The sequence below is a fragment of the Chenopodium quinoa genome, unplaced genomic scaffold (assembly GCF_001683475.1).
Source record: "Chenopodium quinoa cultivar QQ74 unplaced genomic scaffold, ASM168347v1, whole genome shotgun sequence".
NCBI classification, from domain to species: domain Eukaryota; kingdom Viridiplantae; phylum Streptophyta; class Magnoliopsida; order Caryophyllales; family Amaranthaceae; genus Chenopodium; species Chenopodium quinoa.
Genome location: NW_018743691.1, coordinates 3018251 through 3038639, shown reverse-complemented (window position 1 = coordinate 3038639; position 20389 = coordinate 3018251). Strand labels below are relative to the sequence as shown.

General features: G+C 35.0%; 2 protein-coding genes across 2 annotated transcripts; one reads left to right on the top strand and one right to left on the bottom strand.

Annotated features, from left to right (window-relative positions):
• The first annotated feature begins 348 nt into the window (after nt 1-348).
• Nucleotides 349-12785, top strand: LOC110683772 (26S proteasome regulatory subunit RPN13-like). Its single transcript, XM_021860180.1, has 14 exons — nt 349-518; nt 1017-1074; nt 2584-2676; nt 2841-2900; nt 5806-5844; nt 5967-6041; nt 6146-6212; nt 8748-8826; nt 10615-10733; nt 10870-10902; nt 11605-11699; nt 11775-11852; nt 11967-12021; nt 12313-12785. Exons 2-14 carry the CDS (start codon nt 1039-1041, stop codon nt 12420-12422), a joined length of 939 nt encoding a protein of 312 aa, XP_021715872.1. The 5' UTR covers nt 349-518; nt 1017-1038; the 3' UTR covers nt 12423-12785.
• A 1174-nt stretch (nt 12786-13959) lies between these two features.
• On the bottom strand, nt 13960-19721 carry LOC110683771 (U-box domain-containing protein 35-like). The gene is made up of 9 exons (XM_021860179.1): nt 18942-19721; nt 18142-18260; nt 17906-18027; nt 17432-17649; nt 16840-17291; nt 16642-16743; nt 15710-16138; nt 14593-15345; nt 13960-14456 (listed from the first exon to the last, which is right to left on the bottom strand). The coding sequence occupies exons 1-9, from the start codon at nt 19168-19170 to the stop codon at nt 14361-14363; spliced, it is 2520 nt and encodes an 839-aa protein (XP_021715871.1). The 5' UTR covers nt 19171-19721; the 3' UTR covers nt 13960-14360.
• Nucleotides 19722-20389: the final 668 nt, after the last annotated feature.

Below are 20389 nucleotides of genomic sequence, written 5' to 3'. Positions count from 1 at the left end.
ATTCAATTCAATTCAGCTCCAATCAATTCAGTTCAACTTAGTTCAATAAATCAGAACATACCCTAAGATTATCAATATGATATCCCATCAAAATTAACATTTTTAATGATATTCGTAATGAATATTAATAAAATAATAGATAATAATGCAAAATAAACGTGAAAAAAAAAACTATTTTATTGTTTGAGAAAGGACTTACTTCGTATTTATTTATATATTTTTTAAATCTTTTTTATTTTAACTTATTTGTCGAAGTATTATTTCGTCTAAACTTATTTTTTTTTTTTGAAAAATTGTCTAAACTTATTTTAAACCGTGTTTAAATTTTAATATGATAAATTAGTGAAAATTAGATGAAACAGAAAACATAGCTTACCTCAGTTTTCAATTGTTTTTCTCCTTGGGAACGTTTCACTATAACGTTGCACACTCTCTCTCCTCCATTGAAGCGCTTACTCTGAATTCTCCATTGAAGTGGCTACTGAACTTTCTTTCCTTCATCGAAACAGTTTTCTGAGGTTAAGATTATATCTTTTCTCTTTAGAATCATCAAACATCAGTTTTTCAATTTAGGGTTTATCATTAATTTAATTCAGTATTCAATTTAGGGTTCTTCTAAGGTGGATTATTGGATTTTTGGTTTTAATTACTGAATTTGTGAATGATTATGACGATTGATTGTGTTTGCTAGAATTTTGCTATGTGCAATTCAGATTAATTTTCTCTAGTGAGCAGAATTTTATGTGAATTTGGAGTCGAATTTGATAATTGAGTCTTGCTAATGTGTCCAGGCTGTTTTTCATAATAATCCTTGATTGTTTAATTGTAAAAATGGACCTTTTCTCCTTGTCTCAGGGCGGTCACCCCTGCCGCCGCCCGCCCGCCTAGGATGTGCCACTGCACAGAAATTGATTGTTTCTTTTAGCAATTGGCATGAATGAATGCATTGCTAGATGATGTATTGGGTTTTTGATTTTTTGCGATTGGTTTTAATACCCATGGTTTTGTTTTTTCAGAAACGGGTTGATTGAAGAGACTATGGCATCTTCTGAGCATGCATCTCAAGGGGTTCAGGTAAAAATTTGAGTTAAAGCTGTATTACAGAATGAAAAGAAAAAAAAAACCCAGTTAAGGTAGCTGAGTTTGTGGTTCAATTTTGTTATCTGTGGGGGAAGTTGGTTTAAATTAATGCTGGATTTTGGTGTTTTCAATTGATTAGTGAAGCTTGTATTTTTGTTTTGGATAACGTAAGGTTGGGGGATGGAGGAACATTATGTTGTGGACATTAGAGAAAAATGATTTGAAGGGTTTTACAATGGATAAACATTTGGAAGGGTTTTTAAATTTTGATAGTATAAGAATATGAGGTTTTTGAATTTTGATGGTTTTGAAGCATGAAGTATGGTATTTAGCTTCAACGCCTTCAAGGTTGTTTGACGATTAAAGCCTGATACTCGAGCAAGCAGGCTTTGGTTTTGATTTTCAGAGTATAACTAAAATTATTTTTAACTTCTTAGAGAATTGTCTTGTTTCTTTGTTTTTCTTTGATTGAGGCATTGCTTTGGGTGTTGTTAGGGATTGTATTTAGTTGTATACTGTATCCTGAGTATTAATGGGTTGGATGATACTGACATTATTCCTGTTTTTAAAATACTAATATAGTTGATGTGAATGGTACTGGCTACTTTTTTTTTAATAAATTATAAATTTATTGATAAAGTATTTTGTCCCCTTGATGAGGGATCTAAGAAGTAAAAGCTTTGTAATTTCAGATATTAGGAGCTAAGTAGTTTGGGCTTAGTTAGGTTAGATGGATATTCTATGAAATATCAAGGGACTAAGGGGGTTAACATTTTCTTAAACTGGATATGGCATCCCATATGATCCCTAGAGCACTCTAATCTTTTGCTTTCAATGTAGCACCAACCATATGACATGATGCATTACATTATGATCTTAATAAACATAGCATCGAAGTTCTGATTCTAAGAAAGCAAGGTCATTTCCAAAATAAAATATTACCCCTGTTTTTGAAATCTGACCCAGTTTTGTTGATAGGAAAGTTTGGAAAGAGTGAGTAGGTATTAGAAAAAAGGTTAATAATGTAAGAGAAATGGAGTAAAAAGGTGGGTGGATGTAAGAAAAAAGTGGATATAGATTATGAGAGAGTGAAGAATGTGTAAATATTGTGAGGTAAGGGGGATAAGGTGGTGATATGGGGTCGCCTAACATAAAAATAAAGGACAAGTAAGTTGAACCTTTTGAAACACATTCATGTTTGGATATCTGTCATATCACACATATTTAACAATGACATTGTTTATATTGTTATGCTGTATGCATTGTTGAAAGACAAAGATGACTTAATCCATGTACTACTTGTTGAGTTTGGGAGTTTTTTTTTTTTTTTTTTTTCCTTCATTTAGTGGAGTGATTTACGGGTCTATATCGTTCTGGATATATTTTGGAATGAATTATCTTGTGGCTTTTTGTGAGATTTGATTTATTGCAATTTGTAATTCTGCACCTGTGTTTCTTTTTTTTTTGAATGTTCCAATTGTTTCTGAGGACTTGATTGAACAGGATGTCATGCTGGAGTTTCGTGCTGGTAAAATGCTATTCGAGGGAAAACGTGTAACCCCAGATTCTCGTAAAGGGCTAGTTAGGATTGCCCGGGTATGCTTCACCTAACAACTTTTTGCTCCATTCTTCTTTTTATAGTATGTATTACAGCTTGACGTCTGTGGAAAATGTTTTGCATTGGAGCTTAATTTGGAATTTCTCTTCAAATGTTTAATTGCTTTTGCCACATGATGTTTTATTACTGAAATTTTCCTTAGGGTGAGGAGGGCTTGGTCCATTTTATGTGGCTTGATCGGGTGCAAAATGCGATTGAAGATGTATCCTTTAGCCGTGTTTTACATAAATTATGTTCTTAGCTGTGTTATGATAATGCCTGTGCTGGCACTACTGGTTGAGCAAATAAGGTATTTTATTGTCTTTGTTCTTAATTCTGACAACTATATATATCCTGTCCATCCCGTATTCCCGTTGTTAATCATTCTAGATTTGATATTTGTACTTCAATAGGAATTGATTGGAGAACATTACTTAACCATTTATTGGTGTATTGGGAAAAATGTTTGCTGTTTGAAAGGGTGAAACAGACTAGCAAAATGGAATGAAGATTGATACATCTGAATCTTTTTCATGAAATGATTGTGTTCTGGCTTGGATGATTTATGCAGTAAATAGCCTTTGCATGTTAGTGATCCGGATGAAGGGGCTATTTATACTCCCTCCGTCCCTTATTGATAGTTTTTTATGGGCAATTTTCACGGGAATTAATAAACATAATTAAGAATAGTAAAAGTACATTGAAAAGGTAAATTTACATTGGGTATGCAAAAGAGTAGAGAGAAAATAATAAAAGTACATGGGAAAACATAATTTACATGGGAAAGTTAAATTTGCACAAATATTGTTGCAAATTGGAGGGAATTTTGGTAAAAAATTAATATTAATGGTTGTTGATAAAAGCAAATGAGGTGAAAATTTTGGGAATCAAATTTGGCCAAAAAGGACTATCAATAAAGGACGGAGGGAGTAGTATATATGTTTCCTTTGCTCCATATATGCATTTTGTGTCTTTTCAAAGCCGCTGAAATATGAATCATGTAAAGATGGCATTGTTTAGGCCTCGCATGAAAAGCATGGCCCACACCCTAATGTAATTGTCTAACACAATGGCATGACAAAATCTGCCTTAGGCATGTAGGACTGAGCATATCCTGGTCTGCCCCATTTGAAAAGTGTAGCATGGCACATCCTGTCCTGTGAATAGTGGGTTGTGCCTAGTCAACCCCTGGCATGATCTAGTAGGAAGAGAGTTCACACTATACGGAATTTGCGCCTTCTTTATATAAGTGTGATAATTAAGATCATGAAGTTGGACAGTGAAATTGTTGGGTCCACCAAGCTAACATTTTTTGTCAGCTTTTGCTGCTTAAATACGACACTTTTGACATTGATTGTTGTTATCTTGTGGAGTTTTACACTTATTACAATGTCCAGTAGGAATCTTGTACTTGCAAGTCATGCAACCTTACTCTTGTTTTTTTAGACCAGTAGAATCACGCAATCTTGGAAACATAGGGCCACTTAGAGGTTAGTTATGTTGGTGGAAGTGATTATTAAAAGGGCGATTGACTTCACATGTCTTGCGGAAGTGAGTAAGAGAAAAGGTTAGATTATAAGGCCTAGCACTCCGGAGTCCTGACTAATTAAGACTAGAAATGGATTTGGTGTTATTATTGATAAGTGACTGTTTGAAGATGTAGTTGAGGTTTAGTGAAAAGAGGATAAGATCATAAGGGCAATTCCATTTATGGTAGAGATTGGGAACGTAGTGCATATACTCCCCAAAGGAAGCTCTTAAAGGTGTTTTGTGATACAAGGTATTATACAGTGAGTGAACTAGAGATTTGAATGATTATGTGGGGATATGTTGCTATGGCTTTTCAATTGTTCATGGAGGATTTTGTCATGGAGTAAGGAATGAAGGGGAGAAACAATCTTGGACTTTGCACAACCATATGACTATAAGGGTAGTTATTTTGGTTATAAGGTGATGGAAACCTTGTGGAAACGGAAACGTTTCAAGGTATCAGGAACGGGGAAACCTGAAAAACCAGAAGTTTCTGTACTTTTTGGGTGACAAGTTTGCAAAGTTTTAGCATTTGGAATTAACAATTGATTCTTGCTTCTTTGTCTCAGGCTCACAGCTGTGAAGAAAGCTTAACATTTCACTTCAATGCTGCTAAGTGGAAGGTTTTTATGGACAATGTATTGAGAGGAGGAAACTTATAGGCAGCTATGTGAAAATAAATATTTGTCAATAGTTTATCTTTTTGTTCATGCTTCAGCCTTTTATATAGTATTGCAGTTTGTCCTGTTTGGAATGAAGTAGCCGGGTATTGCTAGATCTATCAATAAATCTGGTTTCTTTAGTCCTATCTGAATACATGTAAGGAAAAAAGGTGACTATTTTGTTGGGAACATCCTGGTTATTGAGGCTTTTGTATAGGTGGCTTGCAATTATAGATAGCTGTAGCAAAGTGCTTTGAGTGAACACAGTTTGTGTTTTTTTCATTTATGGCAGCGTTTTATCAAATGCTTTTTAGTTTTAGGGTTATTGATGCAACCTTGATTTAGTAAAATGCTGTATGTCATGTTGTGTATGATCCTTGTATCTCAGTATAAATACGACCTAGCATATATTGTTTATTGCATTGGATTACTATGGATGGAGTGCTTGCAAACCTAAGTAGATCATTGAATCTTGTCAGTTTATAAATGCTTTATTTATACCAGTGTGGTCTATTCACTTAACTTATTTTACATTATGTTTTCTAATTATACCAAATGCTTGTACGTTACAAGTCTGTTTGGTAAAAGGCAACATTTATGAATCTATGTGTAATATTTGTAAGAAAAATCCCATGACAATGCTCTTACCACCACATCAGTATTTACTATTCTGTATATATTTCCGTTACCCCACAATACCATCTCTAGAAATGGTTATGAAAATTCATTAGGAACACACACTCAGAGAAACTTGGGGTTACAGTTGCATTACCATGGATATGTAAGTGGCTTTCTTTGTGAAATACATGCATGTTTACTACCAATACTGTTATGTATTACTGCTACTGCCCACCAAATGAGCTTCTATGCTTTTTTTTTTTTGGTCTTTTCTTTTTCATTGCTGGGATGCCCCTGTTGTTCCTTAATGCAACATAGGACCAGATAGTTTTTCCAGAGGAGGCAGTTTTTGAGAAGGTATGTTTCCTTTTCTTTAACATTGATTCAACTTTTTGGAATTTTTTTTTTCTTAAAAATATACTACATGTGTTTAATTTGGTCCCATGGTTACAGTTTAAAGCCTTATATTCAATATGCAGGTTGAACAAGCAGCTGGAAGGGTCTACATATTGAAGTTTAACACCGATGACAGGAAATTCTTTTTCTGGATGCAAGTGAGTTGTACTATTCTTGCATTTGGTGCATTGATTCACCGAGGTAGAATTTTTGGTTTAATTTTTTATTCCTTTCTAACTTTTCTTTGCTGAACTATTTCCAGGAGCCAAAAGCCGAGGATGATCAACAACTATGTCGCTCAGTAAATTATCACCTTAATCGACCATTAGGTACTAAATTACCAATTATTATCACTTCTCAGTTTATAGCTCTGTTTTTTTTTTTTCTTTAAAAGCCTGGATCCCTCTGGCCTGGAGAAGAATAATCACATAATCCCTGATAAAATAAAATTAAAATAGTCACATAGTATTGCAAGAGGTTACCTGCCAAGAACCCATCTTTGTATAGTGAGAGAGAAAAAAAATTTATGGGTTTCAAGAATTTATCTTTTAAGAGCGAGGTGAGTGGAGAACGGAAAGTCCTTTGTTGGAAGAATGATATTGGCCTTGTCTTAGACTCCATCTGCTTCTCTCTCTTCTCTCCCTTCGTAATTTAGTTTCTCTATAGTTGTTGGTTGGTGGATAAACCAAACATGTTTGCAATGCATGTGCGTTGTTCACTGTTCGCTGTCTACTGGTACTGGACTTCGACCCTCACCTTTCTAAAGCTTTTCGAAGACATCCTACACAATCCTATGTAATTGGGATATTTTGAAGATGATAAATGTCACCAATTAGAGGTCTCTGTGCATGATAGATGTTTACAGTTTGTCTCAGTCATCTTGTTAGTTGCAATATACTCCCTCCCAGTGGCGGATCTAGGATTTCGGAACTTGTGAGTCACCCTGAATTACCGATGTACTGATGACCCGTAAAAGTTCCCAAAATTTTTTGAATGCATCATTTTGAGGCTTTGTGGCATCTTGGCCTTGTTTGGCTGTTTGACCAGCTGGTTTGTTTGGCTGTTTATAATGGCTTTTGAAATTGGCTGTTAAAGCTAGCTGTTTATAAAAGTGTTTGGTAAATTAATTGTTGATAGTTGGTTGTTTATTAGATAATTTGTGGGCCAACAAGCCAAAAGCCAACAAAAAAGCTACTCAAAGCAGCTTTTTCATTTTGGCCTAAAAGCTAGCTTTTTCACCGGCTAAAAAGCCAATTACCAAACACATTTTTTGACTGTTTGACCTCATAAAAAAGCCAAAAGCCAAAAGCTAACAAAAAAGCCACGAAAATGCCATTTACCAAACATGGCCCTTATCAAAACCCGACGAGCTTTCTCTAATAACCCAAAACTCACATACATGTAAAGCAAATTGTTCTGAGAAAACCCATCATATAAAAACACAAATTTGACAACATGGGCATGAATTTGCTTGTTTTTTAAAATCCAATTATCAATGCAACAAGCTCTAACAATAGAAGGAAACATGAAATTATTAGGCAAAGCAGAGTCCTGCAACATTCGTAAGTACAAAATCAAGCATTCTCTAGCCAAATAGCATTGCAAGTAACCCCTGATTAAGGTGTTGTATATAAAAGCATCTGGTTGGGGCATTTTATCAAACAATTAATGGACCTAAACCAAATCACCAGATTTCGACAAAGCACAAAACTTGATAGCTCAACCCATTACATCAAAGTATGAAACATTATGGTCAATAACCAACTAATCAAGACTACAAAGTACCGATTTTACCAAATAAGTTCAATTTAATTCAACATTTCAACACTACAATGAACATATTGAACAACCTGTCAAAGTGTCAAGACTATGAAATTATAGAAGACTGAAATTATAATTAATTAAGTAATTACCACAATGATGAACAACAAATCAACAATTCAGTTCAATTTAATCAATCAAATGACTGAAATTATACGTAATTAAAATTAAATCTGAATAACAAATTAAATAGTTCATAATTTAAATTTTAATGCAACAATACCTTGTTGAGTTGCTCTGCTTCAATTGGTGGTCACAAGTCACTCACTCACTCGGTGTCTCGGTCACTCCGGTCTGTGGCGGTGGGTGGTGTGGCGGTGCGGCAGGTAGGAGACTAGGAGAGTGAGGACTGGTGGTCACAGATCTACAGCAAAATGGTGAGCTGTGGTCGCCGTAGATGGTGGCTGGTGCTTACTGCGGTACTGGTACGGTGGGCTGGTGGGTCTTTCGGCGTCGGCGATCGAAATGTGACAGAGTCAGAGAGGGAGTTAGGGTTGTGTCGTTTGAGTTCGTTTGTTCTGTTCCTCTGTCGCTCTTCGCTTCACGCGTTTTGCCTTGTTTCTTTTTTTTTTCCTCTCTTTAATAAACTTAATTTTTTTTCCCTGCCGAGTCACGTGACCCAGCCCTCTGCTCCCTCCGTTTTTTTTTATTAGCATCACTTCTATATATAGTAACTTTATACCATTTTTTTATTATATCTCTCTCTCACTTTAAACCCCACTCAAATAATTCATTTCCCTCTCTCACGGTCCCCACTACTCTCTCTCACGGTCCCCACTACTCTCTCTCACATATTTCCACTTTCATGGTCCCCACATTACTTTTATCATAATAAATTATTCATCCACATTATTATATTATACCAAATTCACTCTCCTAAAACTCCGTGCAAACACAAGTGTTGCAAATGAAAAAAAAACGGAGGGAGTGTATTAGAATTTATTTTTGTACAGAGTGACAGTGAAAAATCTATGTTAATCATGTTGACAAATTATTGAGCTTCATTTTTTTTCATTTATTATTTATTTATTCATTTTTTGTAGAATTTCTTGCTGAAGAGGATTCTGGAGCATCAATTCCCATTCAAACCGAGGATATGGTTGAAGATGATATATCATCTAGGTACATTTTTTCTTGATGTACTATATGCTTAGTTTTCATAGGAAGTTGTACTTCATGATCAACCATTGCAATATTGCATTGAGAATGAAATGTGCCTATACCTTGCATAAAAAGAGAGAAAAGGGAGAAGGGAAAATTAACAAAAGAAAAATGATAGTAGATGCTTGCTTTCAAGGGATGTCATCATGTATGTATTAATTTTCATACACAGTTGGAATAAGAATACTTGCAGAACTGGGAAACTTATCAATGTTCGAGATGATAAGTCTTCTTAAAAGCTACATTGTTTTGTTGAAGTTAGTATTGTTTTATTTGGTTGATGTTCTAATTCATGGGAGTCTACTTTTCTAAAATCTAGAAGCTTATATTGTTTATGTTCATGTTAATCTATTCTACCCCTTAAAAAAAAAAGCTAATATTGTTTGGTTGGCATGAGCATTGAGCATAGGAATTGAAACTTAGGAAAATTCTAATTCTCACATAATGAGGGAAATTGCTTACCTAATCCCACCTATATAAATAGAACTTCCCATGGGAATTCCATCTTCCTATGCTCAACCAAACAATATTGCTCAATTTCTAGGCAAGTGTGTATTTAACCAAATGACCACAATATTTGCTGTGTTGTGGCCTTTACTTATTAATTTGGTTGTCTAATTTTAACTTCACTCTGCTTATGTCAGTAATTGGGAGTATTACAACGAAGTGCTTCTCTTTCTATTTCAAATGCCCAAAAAGAAAAAAAAAAAAAACAGAAAGTGCTTGCTTTTATGAGATGAGGTCATGTATATGTTGAAGATTACAAACCCAAAAATTCAAACAGTACACATTTTTTGCATTAATTTTCCTGTCTAGGATAACTTGCATAGTTCTCTTCTAGTAAGTTGCCTCCTGGAAAGTTGCCATTGATTTATTGAGAAAAAAATATTAGTAAGAGCTACTCTCTTTGATATAACACTTCAAGAATTGTCACACATGGCGAATTAGTAAGAGCTACACTTTCTAAACCTTTCTCTCTGCTTCAGTGTGACCAGATCTTTCGTTCGCCAGTTTGAGAACACTCAAGCCTTAATTTCATCTCTACTTAAGTCTTTGTTTCTCCCTTCTTTAAATTTGCCAACAACCATACGGCCTACATCCGCATGAGCTTTGAGCTTTTCGTCTGTCGTTGGTCTGATTATTGGTCCCATTTGTCTTAAATTGGAAAAGGCTAAAGGATTATGTTGATTGGGGGAAAATCCCCAACATCTGCCATGAAGTGGTGAAACAGAGAGTGGGGGTGAAGGTAGTGAAGCAGAAAGAAAGGTTTAGAAAGTAGGTGTTTTGACTTTTTAGAGAGAGATGCTTTGGAATTCTAAAAGAGAAAGGAGCACAATAACAGTAATGGTTTTTAATGTTGCCTTTGTATCATAGTGCATTTATATTTTGGATGAGAGGAATGGGCTAAAATAACTTATGTTTTGGATAGGAGTATAATGTAACTTTGAAGTTTATATGGCTTGTAGTATTATGGCCTGTAATGGTTCAACTCTAGTAGTATAGATTTGGTAAATTGGACTCTGCTCATGTCAGCATTTCGAAACATTCTGCGATGTCTACCAATGCTACTCCCTACATAATCGTTTTCCGGTTTCCATAATGGATTTAAAGTTGAGTTTTAGACCATCATCTCTTTGTATTGTTATATGTTCATATCTTAAGTACTTTGTATTTTTTAAAAGTTGCCAAGGACAATTATTGTTAAATGGATGTAGTTTAAATCTTTATATACTTGTTTGTAAATTGCAGAGCTGGTAATTTGATTGGCTCTAGCATGGGAGGTGAAGTAGTGAGTGATGTGACCTCTGCCCCTGGACCAGTAAAAATGTCTGATTTGCAAAGGATATTAAGTAATCTACAACCTGCAGGTATATTTTTCTGAAAACACTGTTGTTTCGACCATCAAATTTTGGCCTCTTCCTTTGTTCTCCCCCTCCCCCTCCCCCTCCCCGTCCTCCCAGTTCCTATGATCTCATTTCTAAACTCTTATCTGTTACCTTGTAGGATCTGTAGATGATATGGAAGATCCTGATGGAGGTAACCACATAATTCATATAGATTTATATATCACTTACATATGTAGTTGTGTGAATGTTTTGGAGATCAAACATTTTAGCTTGAGTCTTTGCTCCTGCTATATGAAGGACTTATCTATATATTTATAGAGTCCGTTCTCTTATTGTTACTGAGTTGTTTTAAGTGATTTATATATCTTATTTTCTTGGTTTATATCGGCTTCGTGTTAAAGAAACATGACTTATTTTTCTTTTGAATTATCCTGCTATTTTTAGCATTTTGTAATTAAGGTATTGAAGAAAATATTTGTAGCTGTAACATCACTAAGGGTAATGCCCATCTCCGATCAATAAAATGCTACAAGTGTTACCCAGTCTGATGCATTATCTGCTTCATGGCTGAATATTGATTGTCATTAAAATGGGAAAATTCATTGATGGTTGTTAGTCTTTACCTTTTTTTTTTTTTTTGGAAACAGTTGTTAGTCTTTACCTCACTCTGCAGTCTGCATAGGAGAATTTTGTCATTTGTAGATTAGGGATGCCTTGTTATATGGGAATCAATTAGCTTTGTGGTTTTTGTTCATCTTTTGCTGCTTGTCTTGGGTACGTCTGATCTCACTGTTGGATGGTTTGTGAATACAAGTGTATATCATTCATCAAATCAGATAAAAAGGAACAGTCTTATAATGGCTGTCTTATTGTTGCTATCTGTCTGTTACAGGCTTTGGTTTAGGGGATCTTTTGAAGCCTGATCTGGTATTACCGTTGCTTGAGACTTTACCTATTGAAGAACGCCTGGCTTCATATTTGCCAGAGGTAAATACATTTTGGTACTTTTTTAAGCTTACTATATTTCTACAGGGCAATGTTTTTATATCTTTGAGATTACAGGGTCAACAGTCGCGTCATGACTTGTTAGAAGTACTACAGTGTGCTCCTTTCCGCCAACAAGTTGATGCTTTCACCTATGTAAGAACATGTCTTCCTGTTCCTTTGATTAAATTATATCATCAAAAGGGTTGCCCTGTTTTCCATCCCCCATCCCTCTTGCATTAATTGTTATTCACGTTCTTTTTTCTGTAGGTTCTGAAGACAGGCCAAATAGATTTGGCTCAATTTGGCATTGACCCGAGTAAATGTGAGCAACCTGCACCCTCCCTTCCTCTATTGCCTTTCGTTCTTTTGTTTTTCAATCCTGAGGCTTTAACCACTTGTCAGTAGAAAACCAGAAATTTGTCTGAGTAATATATCAGGATATCTGCCTACTGATTAATAACAGTTTTGAATAGTTCAATGATTTTGAGTGCTGCTGTGTCACAAGCTTTAATTATTATTATTATTAATATTTTTTTTGTTGATCACGAGGGGCAAGCCCCAGACAAGCTTTAATTATTGAAGTTGATTGTATTCTTGTTTTCTTCGAATGCAGACAAGTTTACTGTTCTTTCTTTCCTGGAGGCATTAGAAGACTCTGTTGCAAAAGGCTTGGAACCTGATGCATTGGGGCAAGGAACTGATCAGATGGACGAAGGGCAATAGTGTATGGCATTTTGAGATTGTTTTTTCTTTACTGCATTGATCCTGTGGAGCAATAGTTGCTTAGACATCCTCGTCTTTGTTTCCCCTTTTATTCTGCCTGGGTAAGAGAGGGGAGGGGTGTTTGGATTTAGAACCAAGACTTACTCAAGCAATGCAGATAGTCTCTAGTTATTACTAGGATACTTGTTTACATTTAAATAGGCAAGACATCCCTTCAACTAGTAGTATTTTTTTCGTTTTCTTTTTGTTTAGGGGTTGGATCCATGGTTGCAAATGAAATTCTTGGAATGGTGTGGATAATTTGTTAATATTGAATATATTCATTGATTCTTCTTGGGTTAGCTGAGCAGAAATTTATTGTCATGTTGGTCCCTTGTTTGTTATCGTCTTATGCTCTAACTCTACCATTGTACTGGTCCGAGTTGGTAGTGATGGGTAGCACGGTCTGCTGTTGTAGGCTTGTGCAGGCTAATCCAAGGGCCTCAGGCCCTCAGCCTATGGGACACTGCCAGCCCGCAGCACCGTTTTAACAGTTTTGGGTTTTTGCGTTAAGAGAATAGAGATTGGCCATGTTGTTCTGGTGTTTGCAAAATACTGAATCGTCGTCAAGGCAAATTACTTTTAGATTAAAAGCTAAAAAAAAAAAGTAAGATAATTACGCCTAGTGTTTTAAGTATGGTCTTTGGCAACATTATTTATTTATTTTTTTTGAGAGAATTGTTTAAAGTTTTCTTTTTGGTAGAAAAATAAATGTTTTTTTCCCCTACTTTTTACTCGTTTGTAGTTAAAGCTAGGGTTGTTCATCGGTCCAAGGCCAGACTGGACCATAGACTGAAAATTAGAATTTTAAAAATCGAAAACTGAACCAATTAAGCTAGGACCAAACTCGGACCGCATTGAAGACTGGACCAATTAAGCTAGGGTTGTTCATCGGTCCAAGGCCAGACCGGACCAAAGACCGAAAATTAGAATTTTAAGAACTGAAGATTGGACCAATTAAGCTAGGACTAAGCCAGGACCACATCGTTTTGGACTTATTTAAGAATTTTTTAAAAAGAATTCTAATTTTTTTTAAATAATTTTATGGAAAATTCGAAAAACGTAAAGGAAAATCAACACTTTAACTTTATTTTTTATTTTTTATTTTTTTTGTGTATATTTAGTACAAAAAAGCTCATAAATTTAAAGTTTTCTAAGCTTATTGAGGATAATTTTAACCATTATTTAAGATTTCATGCATATTTTTAATAAAAAAAATTGGTCCAGTCCAAGATCGGTTTTTATAGGATTTTGGACTGGGTTGGATCAAAGACCGGAAAACAAATTTTCATGCCCGAAGACCGGACCAATTAATTCGGTCCAGTTCGGTCCGAGGTCGGTCCGAGGTGGTGAATTTTTTCGATCTGGATCGATTTATGAACACTCCTAGTTAAAGCATATATTTTCTTTATAGCGTTATCAAGGGAAAGTAGATTCATTGAGCACATCAAAATATTTTATAGATAGCATATATTTTCTTTATAGCGTTATCAAGGGAAAGTAGAATCATTGAGCACATCAAAATTTTTATAGATACATTGCTAATTTGCCACAACTATAAGTTAAGGACTAAAAAGACAATGGAATTATTATCTGTTAATAAAATTGATGTACATACAAAACTCTATTCCAAAGTCGAAATGTATCCAACTCTTAACATAAATCTGAAAAATGTACTAATCTCCCACTTTTTTCATCACAACTTAGCTTATGCATAACACCACCTCGGACGCATCCATTTTGTGTTCATCTTTACTTTTTCTTTGGTGGCCAAGAGGCGGTCCACGGGTGGGGAGAGGACTAGGCAAATTCTAGCCTTCTAGGGAGTTTACATTGATCAAATGTTATAAAGTTACGATTGGAGAACGAGAGAGAGAAATAAAAAGGATTTTATACATGCTACAATTTTTCTCCTGATGAAGATGAAGCACTTGTTTGGCTTCTGTTGCTAGATGCTGTCGATTGCAATGATGGGTTTTCACTATCCTGTGAATACTGAAACCAAACAGCTCGTTAGTCCTTGTAGCATGTACGTGTTTAGGGACCAAAAATTAAATGTGGCATATTATTTAAGGACAATGAGTCTACTATATTGTACTCGTAATAGTAGAAATAATAGTATCGAACTTACATTGTTTATGGTCATGACTTGACTTGGCCTATATGACGAGTTTGAAGAAAACATGACGGTGGGCATATTTGCTTCACCGAACTCCTTAAATCTGTTAAGTTCAGGAAGTATTTGAATAAGATCAGGTCTATCCTTTCTTCGTAACTCTGCACATTGAAGCGAAAGTTTAGCAAATTGTAAGGCCTCTTCGTAAGGACAATCATGTATGTACGGATCCAACATATCTCGAAAAGTCCCTCTTTCGATAGCCCTTTGTACGTGATGAGTTAAACCCATAGCTGGCTTAGCCGTGATAAGTTGCAAGTACAAGATGCCTAAGGAGTAAATATCCGATTTAGTCCCTAGCATCCCGGTTTGCTGATACTCTGGATCGATGTAACAGAATGTTCCGGCTGCTTGAGTCATCCGATACTGTGTTACTGTGTCGGCCATAGATGGTGGCACCAACCTTGCCAATCCAACGTCACTGATTTTACTCACAAAATTTCGATCAAGTAAAATGTTGGCTGGTTTAAGGTCACGGTGCACTAATGGCTCGGGCTTTGACTGGTGAAGAAAGAGCAATGCTGTTCCGATTTCTGCTGCAATGCGGAATCTTAGTTGCCATGGGAGTGGCGGAGTGTTATCTCTACAAAAAAGGCGGTCTTCTAAGCTTCCATTCGACATGTACTCGTAGACTAGACAACCGTACTCGGGGCATGCTCCCAAGAGGAGCACCATGTTTGGATGTCTTATGCAACTTAGAATTTCAACCTGCAACATCACATGATATATTGCACATATTATAGTCTTTTGTGGCATAACTTTGAGCAGGTTGTATAGTATTTATGATAGACCAGTCAATATAGTTCGCATTTTATTTTTTTGGGTAAGATAGACCTTTCTAAACTAACACCTCTTACAAGTCAATCAACTCAACTATACAAGTCAATGCTTGAGAATAGAGGGGGGAGGTAAGGGAATATAGTTAGCATTTTGGCCCTAACATCTTGGTGTATACGAACATTTATTCTATTTTAAGCCGTCCCAAAATAATAAGCTAAAGCTCAATATTTTTTAACACATCCTATAATCATTTGCACAAATTATTTTATGCAACTGAGAGCACGAGACTTACCTCTTGTTGAAATTGAGCCTCTCCCTGCGCGGCATCAGGCCTAAGAACCTTAATGGCAACAAGTGTATGATCAAGAGTGCTCTTATAAACAGGGCCATAACCACCTTCACCAATCTTAAGTGATTCAGAAAAGTAAGAAGTAGCAGCTTCAATCTCTTTGATGCTATATTTCCTATACCTAACATCATTGTGATTCAAAGCTTCAAGTGCTGCCTTCTTCTCTTCTGCTTCTTTGGTGGCTTTCTTTTCTGCTAACTCTCTCTTTTGTGATTCGAGATCTGCCAATCTCTGAGCGGCTTCGGCTGCTTCCATTGCCGCTCTACACTTGGCTTTCTCTTGCTCCGCGATTGCTCGTGCTGTTTCCTCTGCGTAACGTGCCTCTTCTAACCTGTGATCTTCTTCTATCCTTGATCTTTGAAGCTCACTTGCCTAAAGATAAAATTGGCAAACAAACAAATTATTAGTGTGCTTTGTATTAAATATTTTTCGGGCTCAAATATTTTTGTTGTTGCATGGAAACGGATAACAAGATAGATAGGCAATACTTGGGGGAAACTAAACTAGGAAACATAGGTTTTTTTAGGTTTTTTTTTTTTTTTTTTTTTTTTTTTTTTTTTTTTTTTTTTGAGCTAAAGAAAGATAAGTTTTGAAGAAGAGGAAAAACAGAACATTATTTAAGAGAGTTTCGAGTATGAAAGCGTATCCAAAATAGAAATGTTGATTTCAAACAAAATTTTCGTGCATCATATTGTGCGTATGTTCATCATAACGGGGTGAAAAATCAATATTAGCCATGTTATTTTTTTTTGGCAGGTCAGGTCAATTTCAATTTGAGTCAAAATTAAGTTACGTAATTTTAAATTCAATCTGAGTAATCGGACACGAGTCATGTGACACATGCATTAAATCCTAGTAAACAAATATTTCAGCACCTTTTGTTTTGCAGTTAGTGCTTCCTTGCAAGCTGCATTATACATGTCCATAGTTTTCTTGAGCTCCATTCTCAATCTTCTCATCTCAGACTCAAAATCTTCCTGTCAGATTCAATCAAAATCAAACTTTTAATCAATTTTTACTAAGGTTTACATAGACAATGAGATCTTATCATATAAATTTGTTAGATATCTTACTGAAGATGATGAAAAACCACTAGCATTTGAAGAGGAATACTCCAATAAGGCATTTTGATCGATTGATTTCCTGTCTGCCACAGAACCAATACTCATCCGATCTGCATCCGATCCACTCGAAGGCCGAGGCGCGAGACCCCAGTCCATTGCATCAAAGGAAGGACGATCAATACTAATTCTTGGCTCATTGGTTGGCCAAGAAGGGTTAACAAATGATATGTCAGAATCTGGCATACCAATTTCACCATATGCCCTGCCATTTGCTGCTCTTCCTCTAGTAAATGGTGACCTATTGCCAAAAAAAATAAAGATCATGGTTAAATGGTTGTTGTTTACATATATGATATGTCGTAGAAAATATCTGATGCAACCGTTGTAAAAATTGTGCACTTGCCTTATTGAGTCCATTTCTTCAATGCTCCTATTTGGGTTATAATGACTCTTTTCTCTATCTATTGTACAAAAAAAAAAAAAAAAAAAAAAATTGATTTGATATAAGGTGTGTTTATTTCAACTTAATGTTTTAATAAAAGCCGATTTAAATAGGTGTAACAATTAAGTGAAGAGAGCACGGTCTAAATGATGATTGTACCTCTTGGAACATAACCACCAGGACGGATGGGGGACTCGTATATAGGGATACCATTGGGGATGGGTTGGCAATGTGGCGGGCTTCGGCTAGAAGGCCTTGGGAGAGGACGAGTGGCGGACCGACTTTGTAACATTTTCCCCTTGGAGATCACATAAACAGAGCAAAAATCAGGGCAACCTTTGAATAGATTTGTTGCAACATCTGGGCCTTTGAACCTCCTGCTCCAAACAAAAGAAGCACATGACATAAAAAGTCTAATATGCCTAATAGATTAGGCAATTAATAGAGGGCAAAATGTCGTAAATACCCTTAGTGAGCAAACTATAGTACGTGAGACTCATGTAATTAAGACAACCATCGACATTTTGCCCCCTATTGGTTGTCTAATCGTCCAAGCATTAACTACCTATCTTGATCCAAAACACACGATTCTTAACACTGTTATGTCTAATCGTTAACATATACAAATATTACCTCATCAATTGATTCCTTGATGAAGCACTTACAACCATGACCTCAATCGCGTTATGTTGACAATATTCTATCAAAGCTTTCGAAATGTCAACGTCTTCCAAAATAACCTCATTACATATAACCTAAGGATAAAAAAAATCATGCATAAGATTGTAATTAAGCTTAAAGAAAGTTAATTTTGTACCCAAGAAAGCATATCAATAGATAGCTTAAGAGACAAGGTAAAGAAAACGAACATCTTTACGACTACAGAAACATCGAAAAGGAAGGAAAATTTCCCGAGCTTGAGTTTCAGCGTAGTACTTGGCGGATCTAACAACATCTTCATGACTATCAGAGAGGGGCGTCGGCGAATCTGTAATTGCACAAGACATTGTTAATAAGGCAAGTGAGCAACACATTGTAAACAACCACATTTTTTTTTGTTAGGAGGCAATTATATGTTTTTACAATATACTTCCTTCGCTTTTTTAGTTGACACTGTTTGACTTTTATACCATTCACACAACATGCTTTGACTCGCTTTTGTGGTTTATACGTGATGTGGTCAACGTCAGAAAATAAAAGTCAACGATGACTTTTCGACTAGGGTAGTCTCTTACAACATTTACCATTTTATAAGGTAGTTTCTTACAACTTTTTTTATTAGGTAGTTTCTCTAAAAAAAAAAAAGTGCTTTATAAGATAGTTTTTCACAAAATAAGTAGCAGCCACGCAACGTACATTAATTAACAATTTAACCCCTCTCTCTATAAAAATCTAAGCAAGGTTCACCTTTAAAACACATTTTTTATCCAGATTTCTATCCAAACATGGTAAAATAGGTCTATTAGGCCAAAATAGCCTAAGAACATAACGACCTTAAACACCCCACGTCAAAGGCCAAAAATTAAAATGTTCGACTTTCAACCCAACCCGACCCTAGGAGAGAACCATATATGTATATATGAAGGAAATAATGTTATGTTTGGCATGTTTATAAAGCACAAAAACATAAATAATTGAATGTAGATAAACAAATTAAACAATTACATACTTATAAAGGAATTGGAAGAATTTCTTTGCTTAACATGGAGCAAAGTAACAGTTTGACCCTTGTTAAGAACATGGTCAACAGCCCATTTTAGGGCATATTGGCTTCCTTTATCCTTATCAATTGCAACAGCAACTTCACCATTTTTCTTAGCCTCACCAACAACATTACTTTGTGGTGGTGGTAGTAGTTGTTGTTGAAGGTGGTGTTGTTGTTCGCGATTCCACATCATATATTATCAATTTAACCTTCTTTGTTCGTGGTTGCCTTAATTAATCCTTAACCCCTCTCTTCTTTTTCTTTGTGTGTATTCTTCTTATGTTGTACCTCCTCCGCGCCTCAATTCCTCGAAAGGAGAACGCAGAGGAGATGTAGGATAAGAAGAATCACTTAGAGAAATTGTATAGTTATGTAAGAAATTAAATTATAAAAACCAATTCAAGCTTTCATATATTTATTTCAAAGTTTGTTTTTTTTTTTTTTTTCCCTCTCCCTCTTTTTCCTTTCTATTTATTTTTTTTGTTAAGGGTTGTTTTTCATTTGATCAAATGGCAGTATTTCTCTCTCTTCTACTTATTTACAACCTTGAAATAATCTAATTTGAGTATATACGTGTGCTAGTAAAATCTAGAGCCTTTTGCAATATTTGCTTGATTTCTAACCTTTCCCTTGATTAACGGATAACCCTCTTTTCTTTTGTTTATTTACCCATCTCAAGTTAATAATATGCAGCATGACGTTTCAATCTCAATAACACAAAGTATATTTAATCTAATCTACAAAGAATTATAATTTATAATTTTATAAGTTGTGTAACAAATACGAAGTATATGTTTGATTTATACTATTCTTTGACTAATTGAAGTGTAATCTATTAACTATTACTAAAACAAAACATTGATGATGTCATCAATTTCTTAAAGTGCTTACGTGTCAAACTCTCATAAAAAAATTTTCCGTCCAAATTTGACAATATGATGTCATCAATTTATTTATTTATTATTTATTATTTATTTATATATTTATATATTTATTTATTTTTTTTTTTTGCGGCTAGAAACTAGGACCAATTAGGTATGAAACTTGAATTTGACATCAATATTGTTGTATATACTCTACACTAATTTTGGATATTCATAATACAACAATATTATATAGACGTAAATATTCGTAGCTAATTATACACATTTTTTTTTGAACAAATTAATACACATTTTAGGAAAATTTTATACATAGCCCTTAGGGCTACATATAAGCATTAAATTTACACTTGAAAATCGTAAAAAGTTAAGAAATCATCAAAATATAAACACTAATAACATCGATTTACGCGTGTTAATGTCATTTCCAAATTTTATACAATTTCCAAAAGTATATTTAATGCTTATATATAGCCCTTAGGGCTAGATATAACATTACCCTTTTTAATATACAATATAGACAAAGGTATA